The 14,575-nt window shown below is 36.3% G+C and overlaps 3 protein-coding genes across 12 annotated transcripts in view; 1 reads left to right on the plus strand and 2 right to left on the minus strand.

Annotated features, from left to right (window-relative positions):
- On the plus strand, positions 1 to 832 carry LOC118742762 (the record flags this gene model as incomplete). The annotated part of the gene is given in 1 exon segment (XM_036475089.1): positions 1 to 832. A coding segment is annotated over 1 exon segment (633 nt), but the record flags the coding sequence as incomplete, so codon positions are not given.
- LOC118742761 (NSFL1 cofactor p47) lies at positions 818 to 2,640 on the minus strand. Its single transcript, XM_036475088.1, has 6 exons — positions 2,404 to 2,640; positions 2,134 to 2,312; positions 1,638 to 2,063; positions 1,449 to 1,577; positions 1,169 to 1,387; positions 818 to 1,115 (listed from the first exon to the last, which is right to left on the minus strand). Exons 1-6 carry the CDS (start codon positions 2,503 to 2,505, stop codon positions 983 to 985), a joined length of 1,188 nt encoding a protein of 395 aa, XP_036330981.1. The 5' UTR covers positions 2,506 to 2,640; the 3' UTR covers positions 818 to 982.
- A 7,259-nt stretch (positions 2,641 to 9,899) lies between these two features.
- LOC118742760 (aldehyde dehydrogenase, dimeric NADP-preferring) overlaps positions 9,900 to 14,575 on the minus strand; it is a 92,943-nt gene continuing 88,267 nt past the window's right edge. For 7 of the 10 annotated variants that reach the window (XM_036475078.1, XM_036475079.1, XM_036475081.1 and 4 more), the window contains 3 exons: positions 11,023 to 11,158; positions 10,796 to 10,946; positions 9,900 to 10,612 (listed from right to left, as the gene is read on the minus strand). In XM_036475078.1, coding sequence (XP_036330971.1) covers positions 10,583 to 10,612; positions 10,796 to 10,946; positions 11,023 to 11,158 — 317 coding nt within the window. In that variant the 3' untranslated portion in view covers positions 9,900 to 10,582. Of the gene's footprint in view, positions 10,613 to 10,795; positions 10,947 to 11,022; positions 11,159 to 14,575 lie in introns of those variants that run through there. The other 3 variants (XR_004993393.1, XM_036475082.1, XM_036475083.1) reach the window with 3 other exon arrangements.

Genomic DNA, 14,575 nt, shown 5'->3' on the forward strand with positions numbered 1-14,575 from the left:
TACGTCCTAGGCATCAATCAGTTTATCGTTTACAATGGCGATGACTTATCAGAAAATCTTTTGCGGGAACTAAGGAGGCATAAAGATTTGCATGTACAATCGTTACCATTTAATTTTCCTTTTACGAGCAAAAATAGCACATCAAATATACGAGACATCATCAAGACCGATTGCTTACTGCGTTCCATACACAGAGCGAAATTCGCTATATTGCTGGAACCAAACGAATTCTTTTTCCCAAATGCTAAGATAAATGTGGACAATTCTGTGTTGAATTCGTTGCATTCTTATGGGGCTGACAGTAATGCATTTGAGTTACAAACTTACTCGGTTTGTATTGATCAGAAGAATAAATTGCTTACAAATAATAGCTTTTATGACCCAGAGGTCGCGAAACCACACACCATTTACATATATAAACCTCGGGTGCCTATGACAGCAACAACTACGTCGGCAGGACCTATAAGTACTTCTGCCAATTTAGCTCCATCTTTAGCTTTTGCTCACAGATACATTGACTGTGCAAATATCGGAAAAGACGGCTTACATTCATGGCATAATGCATTGCGTCAAAATTTCATGAACAACATAAATAATATAAGATTAGAAGTAATGAAGCTAATGTACACATAGTGGTAGACTGATTAACTTAGTTTTTTTAGTCAAGGGCGATTTCCCTAATACATACATATGTAACGCACGGTATACACGGTATATAAAAGTTAACAAAGAAAAACGACGCACCACACCTTGTAAAGCGGGTATTTGATTGCAATAATTGTATTGAATAAATACTCAAATAAATGAAATCCAAGACTTCTTTTCACACTTATTCAGAGCGATGGTATTTTAATAGCAATACATTGTATCTTGCTTTATTTTTTTATATTTATGAACAAATCATGTTTAAGAGTAAATATTTTACAAATACACCGTTCAAGTAGCCGAGGTTTTATGCCCCAATGAAAAATATGTGTGCGACTCAGTTCATTCGTTGTAATATCGATGCATTTTTAAGGCCAGCTAACTCAATCGTTGCGGCATCATCTGTCAATTCACGGGTTGGGAATGACGATACTAATCTGAAGTTTCCATCCGCATATTGTGGCCTTGCGCTGAAAAATAAGAGGTTATCACATTTTATATATTATATGTCCTAGAAGTTTACTTAATTATATAGCGATGTATATCAGCAACAGTGTGATTCAAATTGAATTGTGCCATCAAACGGGAACCATCGGCCAAACGTATTTGCAACGTTGTGGTTGGCTGAGAAGAATCTATGTTGAGTTTCTCTTTAGCAGAAGCATCATCTTCTTTTCCTTGAACCTTTGGCGTTGGCTTGGCACTGCTGGGGGCGGCAGCTCCTTCGACATTAGGTGTTGGACTATTAATCAAGTTAGTTGAACTGAAGTGGATTATTCTAATGGAAAACAAAAATTTGTTACCTTCCTAAAGTATGGCCGGACCCTTTGAATTTCGGAGGTACACTTTTCCTTTTATAATCTTCGTGGCGATGATCTTCCACATCTACATTCACCAACCAACCCATCTCTAATAGCTCATGTGGTATTTCTCTATATGGTTTTAGTAATACAATGTATATGACATTAAAATTTAAGTCATAAACTAATTACCCGCGCATCACAGTCTCTAAAAATTCTTTATTTTCGGGATCATCATACAGGCGCAACTCCCCATCGTCAATGGAAAACCCTTGACTCCACAACTTCAGGACTACAATAGGTCTTTTTTCCTCTGTAGCGTTGCCATCGCCTTGATGCGACGCTACGACGGAATGATCGTTATCAGTCATGCCCAGTCGAACCCCCTGACCCCAATGTACAGCACCAGATGTAGACGGGCCGGTTGAGCCGCCTGCCGAGTCTCCGGTACTGTGCTCTTGTGCCATACGAAACATATCAGTTAGCTGTTCTCGGAAATTTTTACGCTTCGGTGGTCCTAAAACCTGTTGTCCTGAACGCTCCGAGCCCCCGGCGTAAAAAGCTTGTCCCTCTTCTTCGTTCGACGTACGTTTGGTCATATCATTTAGTGTCGCAACTCTGTTGTTATCAAAATAAATAAACAAACATGTAACATATTTTTTCAAAAGCCCCATTAATTATAAATTACTTGGGTCTGTCCGAGGTTTTTTTGGTAAAACCTTCAGCGCCGATTTCCGGACGACTGCGACTGCTCGAATTGGTTGAGGGCGGATCAACGGACGCTCCGGCTGAATTTCTGTCAACTGATTGTTCTTCACTGTCACCCTCTCCGTCAACTTGATTGCCAAGGAAATGAGAAAGTGCATCCTAAATTTTGTAATCATGCAGTGAAACCGGAAAAAAGAATGGGTACGTACACACATACACATGTATGTATGTTTGGATGGAATTCACATACCTCCAAAGACCAATTGGAACTTGCCAAATAAAATCTGGCGACGTTTTCATCTCCACCGCTTATCTCAATAAATTGTGCAATAAGTTCATCGTTATTCGACATATTTTTAGCATTCAATTCCTTTTTCTTCCGTAATGCCGCTTATAACAATTAAAACAATGATTTCACAGAATTAATACAAAATCAATGGGAGGTTGCCAGACCACTTATTTTTATGACAAACCACTGAACTGTCAATTTCCTGAGCGGTGATGTGACAAAAAATGTGGCAAACGAGATCGATTTTTTAACAAAGTATATAATTTTTTTTAATTATGAGAGTGTTCCATATACAGAGATTATGCCAAAGAACGTAGATATCTAGGTTCTTTGATTATGCTTAAGTCTCTAATCTGTGATTTAAAAAGCGGATTAGCCACACAAAATTCGCCCATCCCTAATATGTAATCGTGAGCTAATCTCAGATTCAACCAATAACTTTTTGGTGTCACCTCTAGTTTTATCAATTGTTTCTTCGAGGAGGGACAAAAATGTCAAATGTGGGAAATGAACGCTAGCAAAGAAAATAAAATATTTTAAAGTATGTTCACCATTCTTGCGTGGAAAGCAGATTTATAAGTGGATATTTATTTGTGGGTAAGTCTTTTTGATTGTGGAAAATCGTGTCTGTGGCATAGCGGTTTTTTTTTGTGGTACAAAATGGAGGACGCTTCGGCGTCACGCGCTGTGTCCAAGATGGCGTGCGCATCGTCAAAAAATGCGCAGGCCAATTTGGGCAAAGTGCGTAAGGCTAGGAAGAAAAGGGCATCGGGCTCCTTAAATTCCAAGAGACCTAAAAGTGTTGAAAACGATTTAATTAGAAAATTTTAGTGAGTCAAGTGAGGGTATGAGCTGTGACGGGCTTCCGCCGCTCAGTGGCATGCTTGTAAAGAGGGGTTCGGCTATTAATTTAGCACAAGTGCAAGAGGCTCCCGCTGGAGTTAGTGGTACAGTAGTGCCAAGTGAATTGGGACCGACTGTCTCATTTGAAAGTGGCGTTGTAGATGCTAGTGTGTCGAATGTTAATGCAGGTGCTGATGCGGTTGGCAATAGTGCAGAATATATGTATTCAGGGGTAGGGGAAAAGATGTTTGCCAACGCTGGCTCAAATACGGCGGGTGAACGAAATGTAAGGAATGTTTTTCAGCGTCAGGAAAGCCCGAAGTACAGTTGTGACTTTAAGGGCGATGCGGTTGTGCTTATGGACACGTCTAGATGTGTGGGGTTGAAAGTAAAGGCGTCAAAAATGGACTTTTTTGTTTGGAAAAATTCGCAAGTTGAATGTAAAAGGGCTAAAAGATATTGTGGCGATCGGTAGGTCCCTGTTCAAAGTTTTCTTTTATTCGGCTGCTGATGCTAATGCTAGTTTGGTTAAAGTTGATTTGCAGGGTATGGGTATACGGGCTTTTATTCCGCGTAGCTTTTTTGAGACTTATGGTGTGGTATGACAGGTACCGCTGGATTTTCTGGATGATGAAATTTCGGAGAGTATTCATTCAGATATTCCAGTGTTGTCGGTTTCCAGAATAACCAGAAGGGACCCTGTAAATAAAGAAAGATTTATTCCAACTCTGTCCATCAAAATTGGATTTAAGGGCAGTGTTACTGTGTGAGGATTTTTTGTGTGGGCTTCAGGGTAAATCATTTTTTCCCTAGAGCAAAACAGTGCTTCAAGTGTGGGCGTTTAGGGCACACAAAGCTTTCGTGTAGGTCCACAAATCGGTGCGTAGTCTGTGGCAAGGAGGAGTCCTGCCCAGAAAAGTGCACGAGTGCTAACCCGAATTGTATTTTATGTGGTAGCAACAGTCGCGTGTCGCTAAACAAGAACGTATGCCCTAGCTGGGAAAGGGAGAGACAAGTCATAGAAATTATGACTGTAAAGAAGTTGTCCAAAAAGGAGTTTTATGATAAGTACAGAAATGTGCTTGAGGGTAACAGTTTTGCTTTACTTGAAAACTATAGTGATGCGTTCCCAGCTCCAAGTGGGGCGGAAAATAGCAGTCAAAACAATGAGGCTATTATTAACAGGAGCCTTACAAGGAGAGGTTTCAATAATGTAGTCAAGCATGGTATGAAGATTGACAATGATATGACAATGAGGTTCAGAAGAAAGCAATAAAGGAAAATAAAGTTAAAGAAAGGACAGTTTCAGTTTTTGACAATGCTAAATGGGAGATAACTAGTGAGATTGATCAGCTAATTGCCAAGTTTAGTATAGATGCTGAGGAGCCTATGGTCTTAGGGAAGTTATCAAAAACCAGCGTAGATGACAGACTCACTATAAACAGAAACTATAATGACGATAAAGGTCTTACAGTTTAACTGTCAGAGCCTTAAAGCGAATAGAGACTACATAGACTTTTTTATAAATCACAATAATATTGATATAGTGGTCCTTCAGGAGGTTTTTTCTCTCGGGGACATTAATGAAGGGCATAAGTTAATTAACTTCAATTTGATTTCAAAGTTCAGAGCTGACGGGTACGAAGGTGTAGCTGTTGACGGGAGAAAGAACATTCGTTTTCAGAAGATTAGGTATAACTCAAATTTTGATGTGGTTGTGGCGAAGACCACAAATCTCATTCAAAATTTTACGATCGTGTCAGCATACTTTCCTCCTACGTTGAACAGATATCTGTTTGACTATGAGATAAATCAGTTAATGCTTTTTTTGGAAGGGCATGAGAATGACCTACTGTTGGGCGATTTTAACGCAAAAGCGAGGGAATGGGGCAGTCCCAGGGATCTCGCCAAGGGGAGGTCTCTTCGAAGTGCGATCGTCAAGGCCCAGTTCAAGTGTTTGAATGATGGGAGTCCTACTTTTGCCAGAAACAAGTACAGTAACGATGGTTTAACGGTTTTGGATCTCTCGTTTACAAACTGTATGCCAGCTGAGCTGGAAAGTAAATCCTGTTTTTGTCGGGGGTAGCCATCATTGGCCAGTTATTATTGACATTGAAAGCGCTGAAAAAATACCAAATCTGTTTATTCGGAAACGGAAGTTAGAATCTGCTCTGTCTGGACTTGTATGTGAGGAGAGTTTAGGCGATATCTGCAATGCTATTAGTAGTGAGGTTAGTAAGGCAACCATTGATCTTAATTCGATAAATGGCTCACTCAAAGCGTGGTGGAATGAGGGGATTGAAAAGCAGTATAGATTGTTGTCGGCATGTAGGAAGAGAGCCAGGCGGTCAAGCAGTGTCAGGGATTTTGAGGAGTTGCATGGCAGGGAGGAAGAGTGGAATAAAGCGGTTAAAAAAGCTAAGGCTGATAGTTATCGGGCCAAAACTAATGAGCTGAATGATTGTCCTAACTCGGTGGATGATTGGAGGTTCGTAAACGGCGTAAAGGGTAGTCGGAGGACTGTTACTGGCTGGTCGAGTGAAGATCAAGTTAAATACCTGGAGTTACTTAAGTGTCAGGTGGTTGCTCAGCCTGACGACAGGTTGCAGACCAGGTATGAACCCACAAATGAGGGTGCGGGGGATTTTGGTTATTTCTCCATAGATGCACTGAACAAAGTTTTAAGCAAAAAAAAGAAATCTGCAGGAGGGGTGGATGGAGTTACTTTCAGTATGCTGAAAAGACTTCCGAAGATCACTAAAGTGGCCATGTTGCGGGACATGAGAAAGTTGTTCAACGAAAATCACGTGAGAGAGGAGTGGAGGGTTGTCAAAATTGTGCCCATTCCTAAACATGAGAAGGATCTTAGTGATATAAGGAATTTCAGGCCTATCTCACTACTGTCTGTGTTTTTCCTAAGTGCCTCAATATGATGGTCAAAGAAAGACTTATGGAGTGGGCGGAATCGAATAATGTTTTCCCGGAGGGTAGTTTTGCTTACAGGAAGGGTAGATCGGCTGCTATGTGTCTTAATGAATTTTTGTACTGGTCTGGGAAGTTAAAGGCTCGCAGGAAGGTGTTTGTGTGCGTGCTCGATATTTCGGATGTGTATAACTGTGTCCGCATCGATAAACTGAGGGTTATAATGGAAAAGCTGCATGTGGACGGTAATATACGGGAGTGGGTGTTCAACTTCTTTTCAAGGAGAACCCTTGTCTTGGGGAGACACTCGGTTCAGGTGGGAAATGGGCTGCCTCCAAACTCGCCTGTACATGTGAGGTACGCACTGGCGGGGGAGCTCCCTCCCCTGAAAATAGCGGAGTGGTTGACAGCCAAGGAATTGGGTAACCAATGGTTGAGAAATCGTCGCCTTAGGGAAGACCTGAGGTGTGGTGCGAGTTTTAAATCGAGTTATTTCGTTTGTATACAACAAATATAAGACTATCTTCAATAGAGTTGGAACGGAGACTAGGTTCTGTAGGCACAATAATTTGTCAGTTGAATTATCTGGTCTGTCTGCTTCAAAAGCTAATTATAGTGTATTACAACTTAGAAGCCGGTACCTGTGTAGATTTAGTGAGCTTAAGGACGATGGCTATTATCTGGTTGCCACGGATGCTTCTGTGGGTGAAGGGGTGACGGGTCTTGCCGTTTATGATCCACAAAACAATTTTTCATATTTGTATAATATCTCGGGGGGGATTTTGCGTCAACTTTCGGTGAGCTTGTCGCAATTAAGGAGGCGGTATCGTTAATGGTTAGGACCAATTTCAAAAAGATTGGTATTATCTCTGATAGCATGGCTGCGTTGAGGCTTATTGATAAGAAATGTACAACAAATCATATTGTTGCTTCCATCCATAATAGTTTACATGGCTCCGGGTGCGAGAGCATAAAACTCATCTGGGTACCTAGCCATGTGGGCATTTTTTTACATTGAGCAGGCAGACATAGCAGCAAAGGCAGCAGTTAGTAATGGTAGAAGAGTGCTTGTTAAGTTAACGATTGAGGAGGGACTCAGAATTATCTGCAAGAATATATGGAGCGAATGGGAGGAGGAGTGTTTTGAAATATTTCTGACGGAAGGTAAGACTTTTGCTGAAAACGTAGGTAGAATAACAAACTCGCATTGGTTCTGTAATAAAAAATGTGACTTGGAAGTCCAAGATGTTAAGCTAATAAACAGACTTGTTTCAGGTCACACCTATGGGAATGTTTTTTTTTGAGTAAGTTCAACAGAGATGTGTCGGACACTTGCTGGTCTTGCGGGGTGAGGGAGTCCAATGACCACCTAATATTTGTACGCCCGAGATTTTCTGCGATCAGGGACACGTACGCCTTCTTTGAGAAGTTTAATTGTTGTAAAGAAATTTTTGTCACAAACGACTTGGTCTGCTTAGGGAGTTAATTTGCTTTGTAAAGGAGGCAAAGTTGAATGAGGTTCTTTAATTGTTAATGTAATTTTGACAACCGATATCAGGGTAGTTAAAAAAAGGAAAAAAACAATAATAATTATATTAAAAGGACGGGGAGTTTGACGTAAATGTACTTTAACAGAAACATGTTTATATTCAAGTATTTTTGTATTGGTTTTAAACCGGAAAAAATATATATAAGACTATAAATAAATAATGTTTGTTGATCTTTCTTACGCTCGTTGTTATAAAAAAAAAAAGAAATCTAAAGAAAAGAGAAATCTAAAATTACTTTATAGTACAAATCTAATGTGATACATAAAACAGCTTATTGTATTGTATCGGATGCTAATTAACATGTTCATGAATTTTTGAAATTTGTCTAGCTCATATAGAGCGGAAAGAACCTTTTATTATTTACAAAAGGCTTAGCTAGTGACAGTATTTTTTAAAGAGTACTTTTAATAAGGATAAGTATTTGAATCAGACTGGTAGGTTTTAGTAGGTATACACAGTACATTAGTTTTAAGTTTTCACTTGTCATTTGAAGTTCGTTGTAGTCATAATTCTTTTCATTGTAATGTTATATTGTGATCGCAATGATGCTAAAGCAATTTGTATGTTTAGTATTTTGTTGTTGGTTTTTGTATGTGAGTCACCCTGCGCGCTTTTTCTTCGGGGATTTCGGATCTTCTGTGGAATCAGTTTATCGGGTATCCGCTCACTTATGCTGTCAACAAATCTAAGTTATTGGCATAACACGGCGGTGTAGGGATCAGGAGTGATTCCTTGCCATTTTAACTCGACGCATCATTTGCGTTACAACCAAAAAAAAAAACAAGTATGTTCACATATAAATATTATCACAATCAAAGCTCGTTTTTAATCACCCCGTTTACACAGGTAAATCTCAGATTATTAGCCATCAAATTTGTTGCGCTTGTTATTCTCATATCTCAAGGAAAAGTTATGTTTCTTCTCTGTGCCACCGTGATCACGTTTTTCTGCTATATTAAGCAATATAAATATATTTTAACTTAACATTTTATTAAAAATACCTTTACAAACCTCTTTTCCTTGCTAGCGTCCACTTTTCTTTACTTTTACATTTGGCATTTCTCCTCTTTTTCGCAAAAACAATCGATAAAACTAGGATGGACACCGAAAAAGTTATCGGTTAAATCTGAGATTATTTTATAATTACAGATTAATAAGGGACGAATTTTATATGGCTAATCTCTTGTTCTAATTACAGATTAGGGAGATTAGGGATTAGGGAAAATGAGGACAATCGACTTATATGTGAACCTAGTATTAGGGGATTCCCTTAAACTAATAAAGTCTTAATAGTTGCGTAAATTGACTGTTTGACAGATCAACCAGGATTTTGTGATGCCTGACATCCTTGAATCATGATGGACGCTAGCAAATAAAAGAGGTTTGTAAAGGTATTTTTAATAAAATGTTAAGTTAAAATATATTTATGTTGCTTAATATAGCAGAAAAACGTGATCACGGTGGCACAGAGAAGAAACATAACTTTTCCTTGAGATGTGAGAATAACAAGCACAAAAAATTTGACGGCTAATAATCTGAGATTTACCTGTGTAAACGGGGTGATTAAAAAACGAGCTTGATTGAGATAATATTTATATGTGAACATACTTTAATTATTGCATTACGACTGCTTACTACTACCAAATTATAATCGATAATTTTTTTATTATCGAAATCGGCTGTAGTATAAAAACAAAAACAACATCATTAGTCGATAGGAATGCAACATCAGATTGAGCGGAAACGGAAATGAGAACGTATTTAAATAACTTTTTCAAAGATTGCTTTTGTAAATATAAAACAAATTTTAACGGTATTTGTGTGTTTGAGAAACTTGACGCAGTATGTTTCATGAGTAACAGTTTATACGAGTACTTTCCACAAAATTTCAGCTGGCAATTTGCTATTTTAATTAAATGCCATCAGCGCTCGGTATTAGATTTTAGGTGTAAGCAAACATACATAATTCCGTGTGCCAAAACAAACTGCATCCAAAGAAGCTCTTCTACTAGCAGTTCGACTATGTTAAGCCTTTAACTAATTTGTATCCACTTTCTAATAACCGCATACATATTATGTAGATACTTATACAGATTTAGCAGCTTATCTAACATCAAGTAGAATAGAAAGCAAATTATAAAATTTTATTTATTTTTATTACATATAAAATAAGTTTACAATATATATTAAATAACATTTTTAGAAATACATATATGTATGTACATATTTCAAGTCAACGACCTGCTTATTTCACATTCAGCATTTGATAGTATAACTAAGTTTTCTTAATGAACAATCATTTCTTATCGTTACCACTCTGCAAAAGGATAATAAAAATATTTGTAAGTAAATACAATTTATATATGTATGTATGCGATAAATTTTAGCTCTACTTTTAGGATTTATGCATTTAGTGCAAATACAAAACAAAAACTTCCACAGATTGTGTTTTATGTAGTATTTTATGTTTGCAAATACATTCATTTTAATAGATTTTTATAGGTTATATTTAATTAATGAATAAATGTGTACTAAGTTGATATAGAAAGGATTTTCGTGAATTAAGGTGCAAACTATAGCTTATTGAGTAATTATAAGTATATTAATGTGCTGGAGCGCCTTGGAAAAAACATAGACACAGTTGTATACATGTATGTACCAGTTTAAGACACCACCACGATGAGATGCTGATCATCGAAAAGCCCACTCGTACATAAATATGTATGTATATATGTATATAAGCAAAACCATCAAAGCTTGTATGGTGAATGTGTTGATCAATATAATGCATGTACATATGTAAATCGGCCATAGGAAGAGCGATATTATCGTGAAAATAATTTTCCTTTTATCGCCTGGATACGTTTATGTTTGTATTTTTTTTTTTTTTTGTTTTTTGTATGAGCATATTGCATGTATAGTATATTGCGCGCATGTGCAAGTGAATGTTTACCGTTTATCATAATGTTAAACCAAAAATAAAATGTAAATATATGTAAGTGTTTGGGTAGATATTAAAAGATTTTATTTTAAATTACCTGTAAATAATGAGTAAAAAGTACTGTGATGCCAATACCCAGTCCCACGGCTAATAAATGTGACAGGTATATTTTCGGAAAGGGCCGACGTTTGCGCAGCAGAAAACCCAATAGCGAAGATTTACGATCTGAATAAGGCGGATAACGACCACTAAAATATAAGGAAAATACATATGTACATATATTGTAAGTTTTTAATTGTCATACGTATCGTTTATTGTACTTACGATGCCAAGAGTTCGCCCAATGGATTTAAATCCTTTCCAAGGCACGATTTCTTATGTGTGAATGTTTCAAATCCATATTTACCGTGATAGCGTCCCATGCCACTAGATCCAACGCCGCCAAAAGGCAATGTATCGACTTTTGTAGGAAAACATTTTTATTAGTTTTTGTGTTTTTGCGTGATAGAGATTTGTCAATAACATTGAGAGTAAATTTACATTAAAAATTGTTGGTGGGTGGAAGCTTCGTCAAATATACAAATATTTAAAAAATGCTTATAAATAATAAAAATATTATAATACTTAGACTGCGGATGTTTATGCAGAAAACGAAGCCCAAAAATATGTAACACTTAACTATAAAATAAATATTTGAAATTTTTATGTGTTACATACTTTTAAGCTTCGTTTTCTGGATAAAAATCTGCAGTCTAATAATAACAATAGTTATTAAAATAATAAAAATAAAATTTCACTGTGAATCGTAAATGGGAAATTTTGATAAGCTTTTATACATATTTATTTTTAATTACTTGTAAATAATAAGACATATTTTTGAACATATTCTGCCTTATCCTGAGTTTTGCCCGAACAAAAAAAAAATCACCCGAAAATTTGTATTCCGCCCATAGTAAATACATGGAAACCAAACGTGAAAAGTGAACCGGCTCGGGAAAATTAAACTCATGATAAGGCTGATTGTCTAAGTATATCTACATATGTATATTGAATAAAAAGGTTACATTACTGCAGAAGAAAAAGCATGCAATCAAAAGAAGCATTAATCATGCGCCTCAATTATTAAAAAGTTAAGGGTGAGCAAGGTTTATAAAAAGCATAAATAGTAAAATTTATTAGGTATTATGGTTGTATAAATTGTAGTTTGGTTCATTTAACGAAATAATGTGTAACAAAATTGTGCATATGTATGTAGTTGTCATCGTTATAAAAGGCCCTGTACCAAAATACATTACCAAGAAACTTTAAATTACATTTGTATGGCGCTATTCATTAAAAATTAAGCAAGTTTAATAATAATAAAAATAATAGATTGGCTCTTACACATATGATAGTGTTTGGCCGAGCTTCTCCTCCGACTTGTGGCGTGCGCCTTGATGTTGTCACACAAAGCGGAGGGACCTACAGTTTTACGCCGGCTCCGAACGGCGATTGTATTTTTATGAGAAGCTGTTTTTCATGGCAGAAATACACTCGGAGGTTTTTGCGATGTTGCTTTGACCAGGGCTTGAACCCAGTTGCTGATGAGTGAAAGCGTGCACTGCTTACCACTAAACCACAGCGGCCGACAAGCAAGTTTAAAAACTTTATAAAGTTACGTTTTCACAGATATAATAGAACCACATTATGTAGGACTATTAAATTACATCTGCCCTTTGTAATACCATTTAAGGGTTAGGGATGAGTCAAATCGAAATGGGGGTGCTAACAATAAAGTTTCAACAGAAGTGAGAATTAAGGTGTTAACCACCTCAACGTGATTTTGAGCATGGATTTCAATCGGACAATGACCGACGCATTGCTCAGCCGTAAGAGCTTTTTAGACCGACTGCGCGATCTACCTGAGGCCAGAAGAACTTAACCCCTTTGCATGCCAAGTTTTTTTTACTTAACGCTCGTTGAGTTAATTGAAGCCCTACACCCTTTTTAAGAGGCATTTTTATTTTGCAAACAGCTTTCTTTTATCTGTGCGAACACCTTTGAAGCCACAATAAACAAAACTTGTTTTTAATCTGTTATCGATGTTGGTCCGGACATGGTATAAGGATGCAGAAATGGCCGCTAGCCCTTTAATATTGCACAAACAATGCCTTACTTTTTAGTTATTATTTATTTTTATTCGATGCCGAAAGTCTCATTTAACAAGTGATTTTTAAGCAAAAAACAAAACCGACTTCAATTCAGTATATAAAAATTTAATATTATCGTAAATTTCTTCGTGATCCGATTAAAAAAAAAGAATTATAGAAATCGGTTAAGGTGGTCCAAAGTTAGATATAAAAACAAACAAAAAAAAAAAATCCGACGAATTGATAACTCCTTTTTGTGAAGTCGGTTAAAAACTAAAGGCGTTTTTTTTCGTTATGACGCATACATACATATTTTTTTGTTAGTTTAAATACTAAATACTTTCTTTATGCATTAATCTAATAATGTACAAATGCATACGTGTTAGATGGCAAATTTGTGGTCCTATTATGTATGGCGACTGGAGTCTAGTTGCTGGTCAGAGCTACCAGTATCGTATTATTATTATGTATAGCGGTTAACCTCAGAATACAGAATGCGCAGACAACATCTAAATTAACTTTCTTGACATATACATTTAGAAGTAATTTCAATTTTGATCCAATGTGTTTAAAAATTTATGTAAACAAATAACAAAATCGTCATAAATCGGAAACAGAAAATGACAACATAGAATAATAGTAATGTTGGAATTGTAATATATTATTTGATTATTTGTAGGGTTGCATTTTATAATTAGTTTATGCCATTACAGCGCCTGAATGTCGTTTTTTATTTTAATTTGGTCGTAAATGAAATTATATCCCGGGATCCCGGGCTTTCGGGACTCAAAAAAGGACTCGGGATCCCGAATGCCGATACTAGATGACTTAGTAGTTACCCATCGACTATTAGTCGCCATACATACTAGGGCCATTAGTAAATTTAGAAAACTTTAAATCTTTGCCAGAATTGTTTCGTTTGCGTGGCCGGTTAAAAATTCAAAAACAAAATTTTGACTTACAATCATATGGGTAAAATTTTGCGCAACACTGATATTTTATCAAAAATTTTCATCAAAATAGTGCAAATTTAAACAATGTGTGCTATAAGTAGATATTTAAAAAAAAAATGCTAACTGAAAGATGTGTGCTTTTGCCGAATTAAGCGCGTACAATTACAACAATTTAGATTTGCATTTCATGAACAGAATACATATTTCCAAATCTGTAATATGAAGTATATACTTATGAAAATAATAAAAAAAGTGTGCAAATATTTTACACATAAATACCTCCACAATGCATTATAGTTTCATTGCTGGAAAATCCGCCGCTGGTTGTGTTTTGTTTGAATTCTTTAACTACTTTAGAATTATTTGAGAAAACGTAGATCACTAAGGGCTTCTCCCTAATTAACAAAAATGCATATACATATATTTTACTTTTTATTGGATGTAATACATATGTACATCAACAACATGAGTACTAATACATACATACATGTACATATAAAATGTAATGAGCAGATTTTCACACACCTACATATGTACATATATAAGTATGTACATATATAAGTATGTATGTACATATGTATGTGAGTGGATTTAATGGTCTGATATTGATGGCAAATTTTTTAAATTGTGGCCAAAAAAAATGAGAACCTATGTATGTATGTACCTACATATGTATGCGCATGAGTAGATATGTATATGTTAAAAACTAGTTTGTCATAAGATCGGGTTTGGCCGGTAACATATACAAATCGTATAACGTACACGAGTAAGACTACTCTCAATTAGCAATATGAT

Source organism: Rhagoletis pomonella, unplaced genomic scaffold (genome assembly GCF_013731165.1).
Source record: "Rhagoletis pomonella isolate Grant_MI unplaced genomic scaffold, Rhpom_1.0 Rhpom_scaffold_00007, whole genome shotgun sequence".
NCBI lineage: Eukaryota > Metazoa > Arthropoda > Insecta > Diptera > Tephritidae > Rhagoletis > Rhagoletis pomonella.

Coding starts and splice junctions, on each gene's coding strand:
- LOC118742761 (XM_036475088.1), bottom strand. CDS start 2,505: ATGTCGAATAACGATGAACTTATTGCACAATTTATTGAGATAAGCGGT. Junction 2,064..2,133: donor AAAACCTCGGACAGACCCAA/GTAATTTATAAT, acceptor TGATAACAACAG/AGTTGCGACACTAAATGATA. Junction 1,388..1,448: donor TCCGGCCATACTTTAGGAAG/GTAACAAATTTT, acceptor CTTGATTAATAG/TCCAACACCTAATGTCGAAG.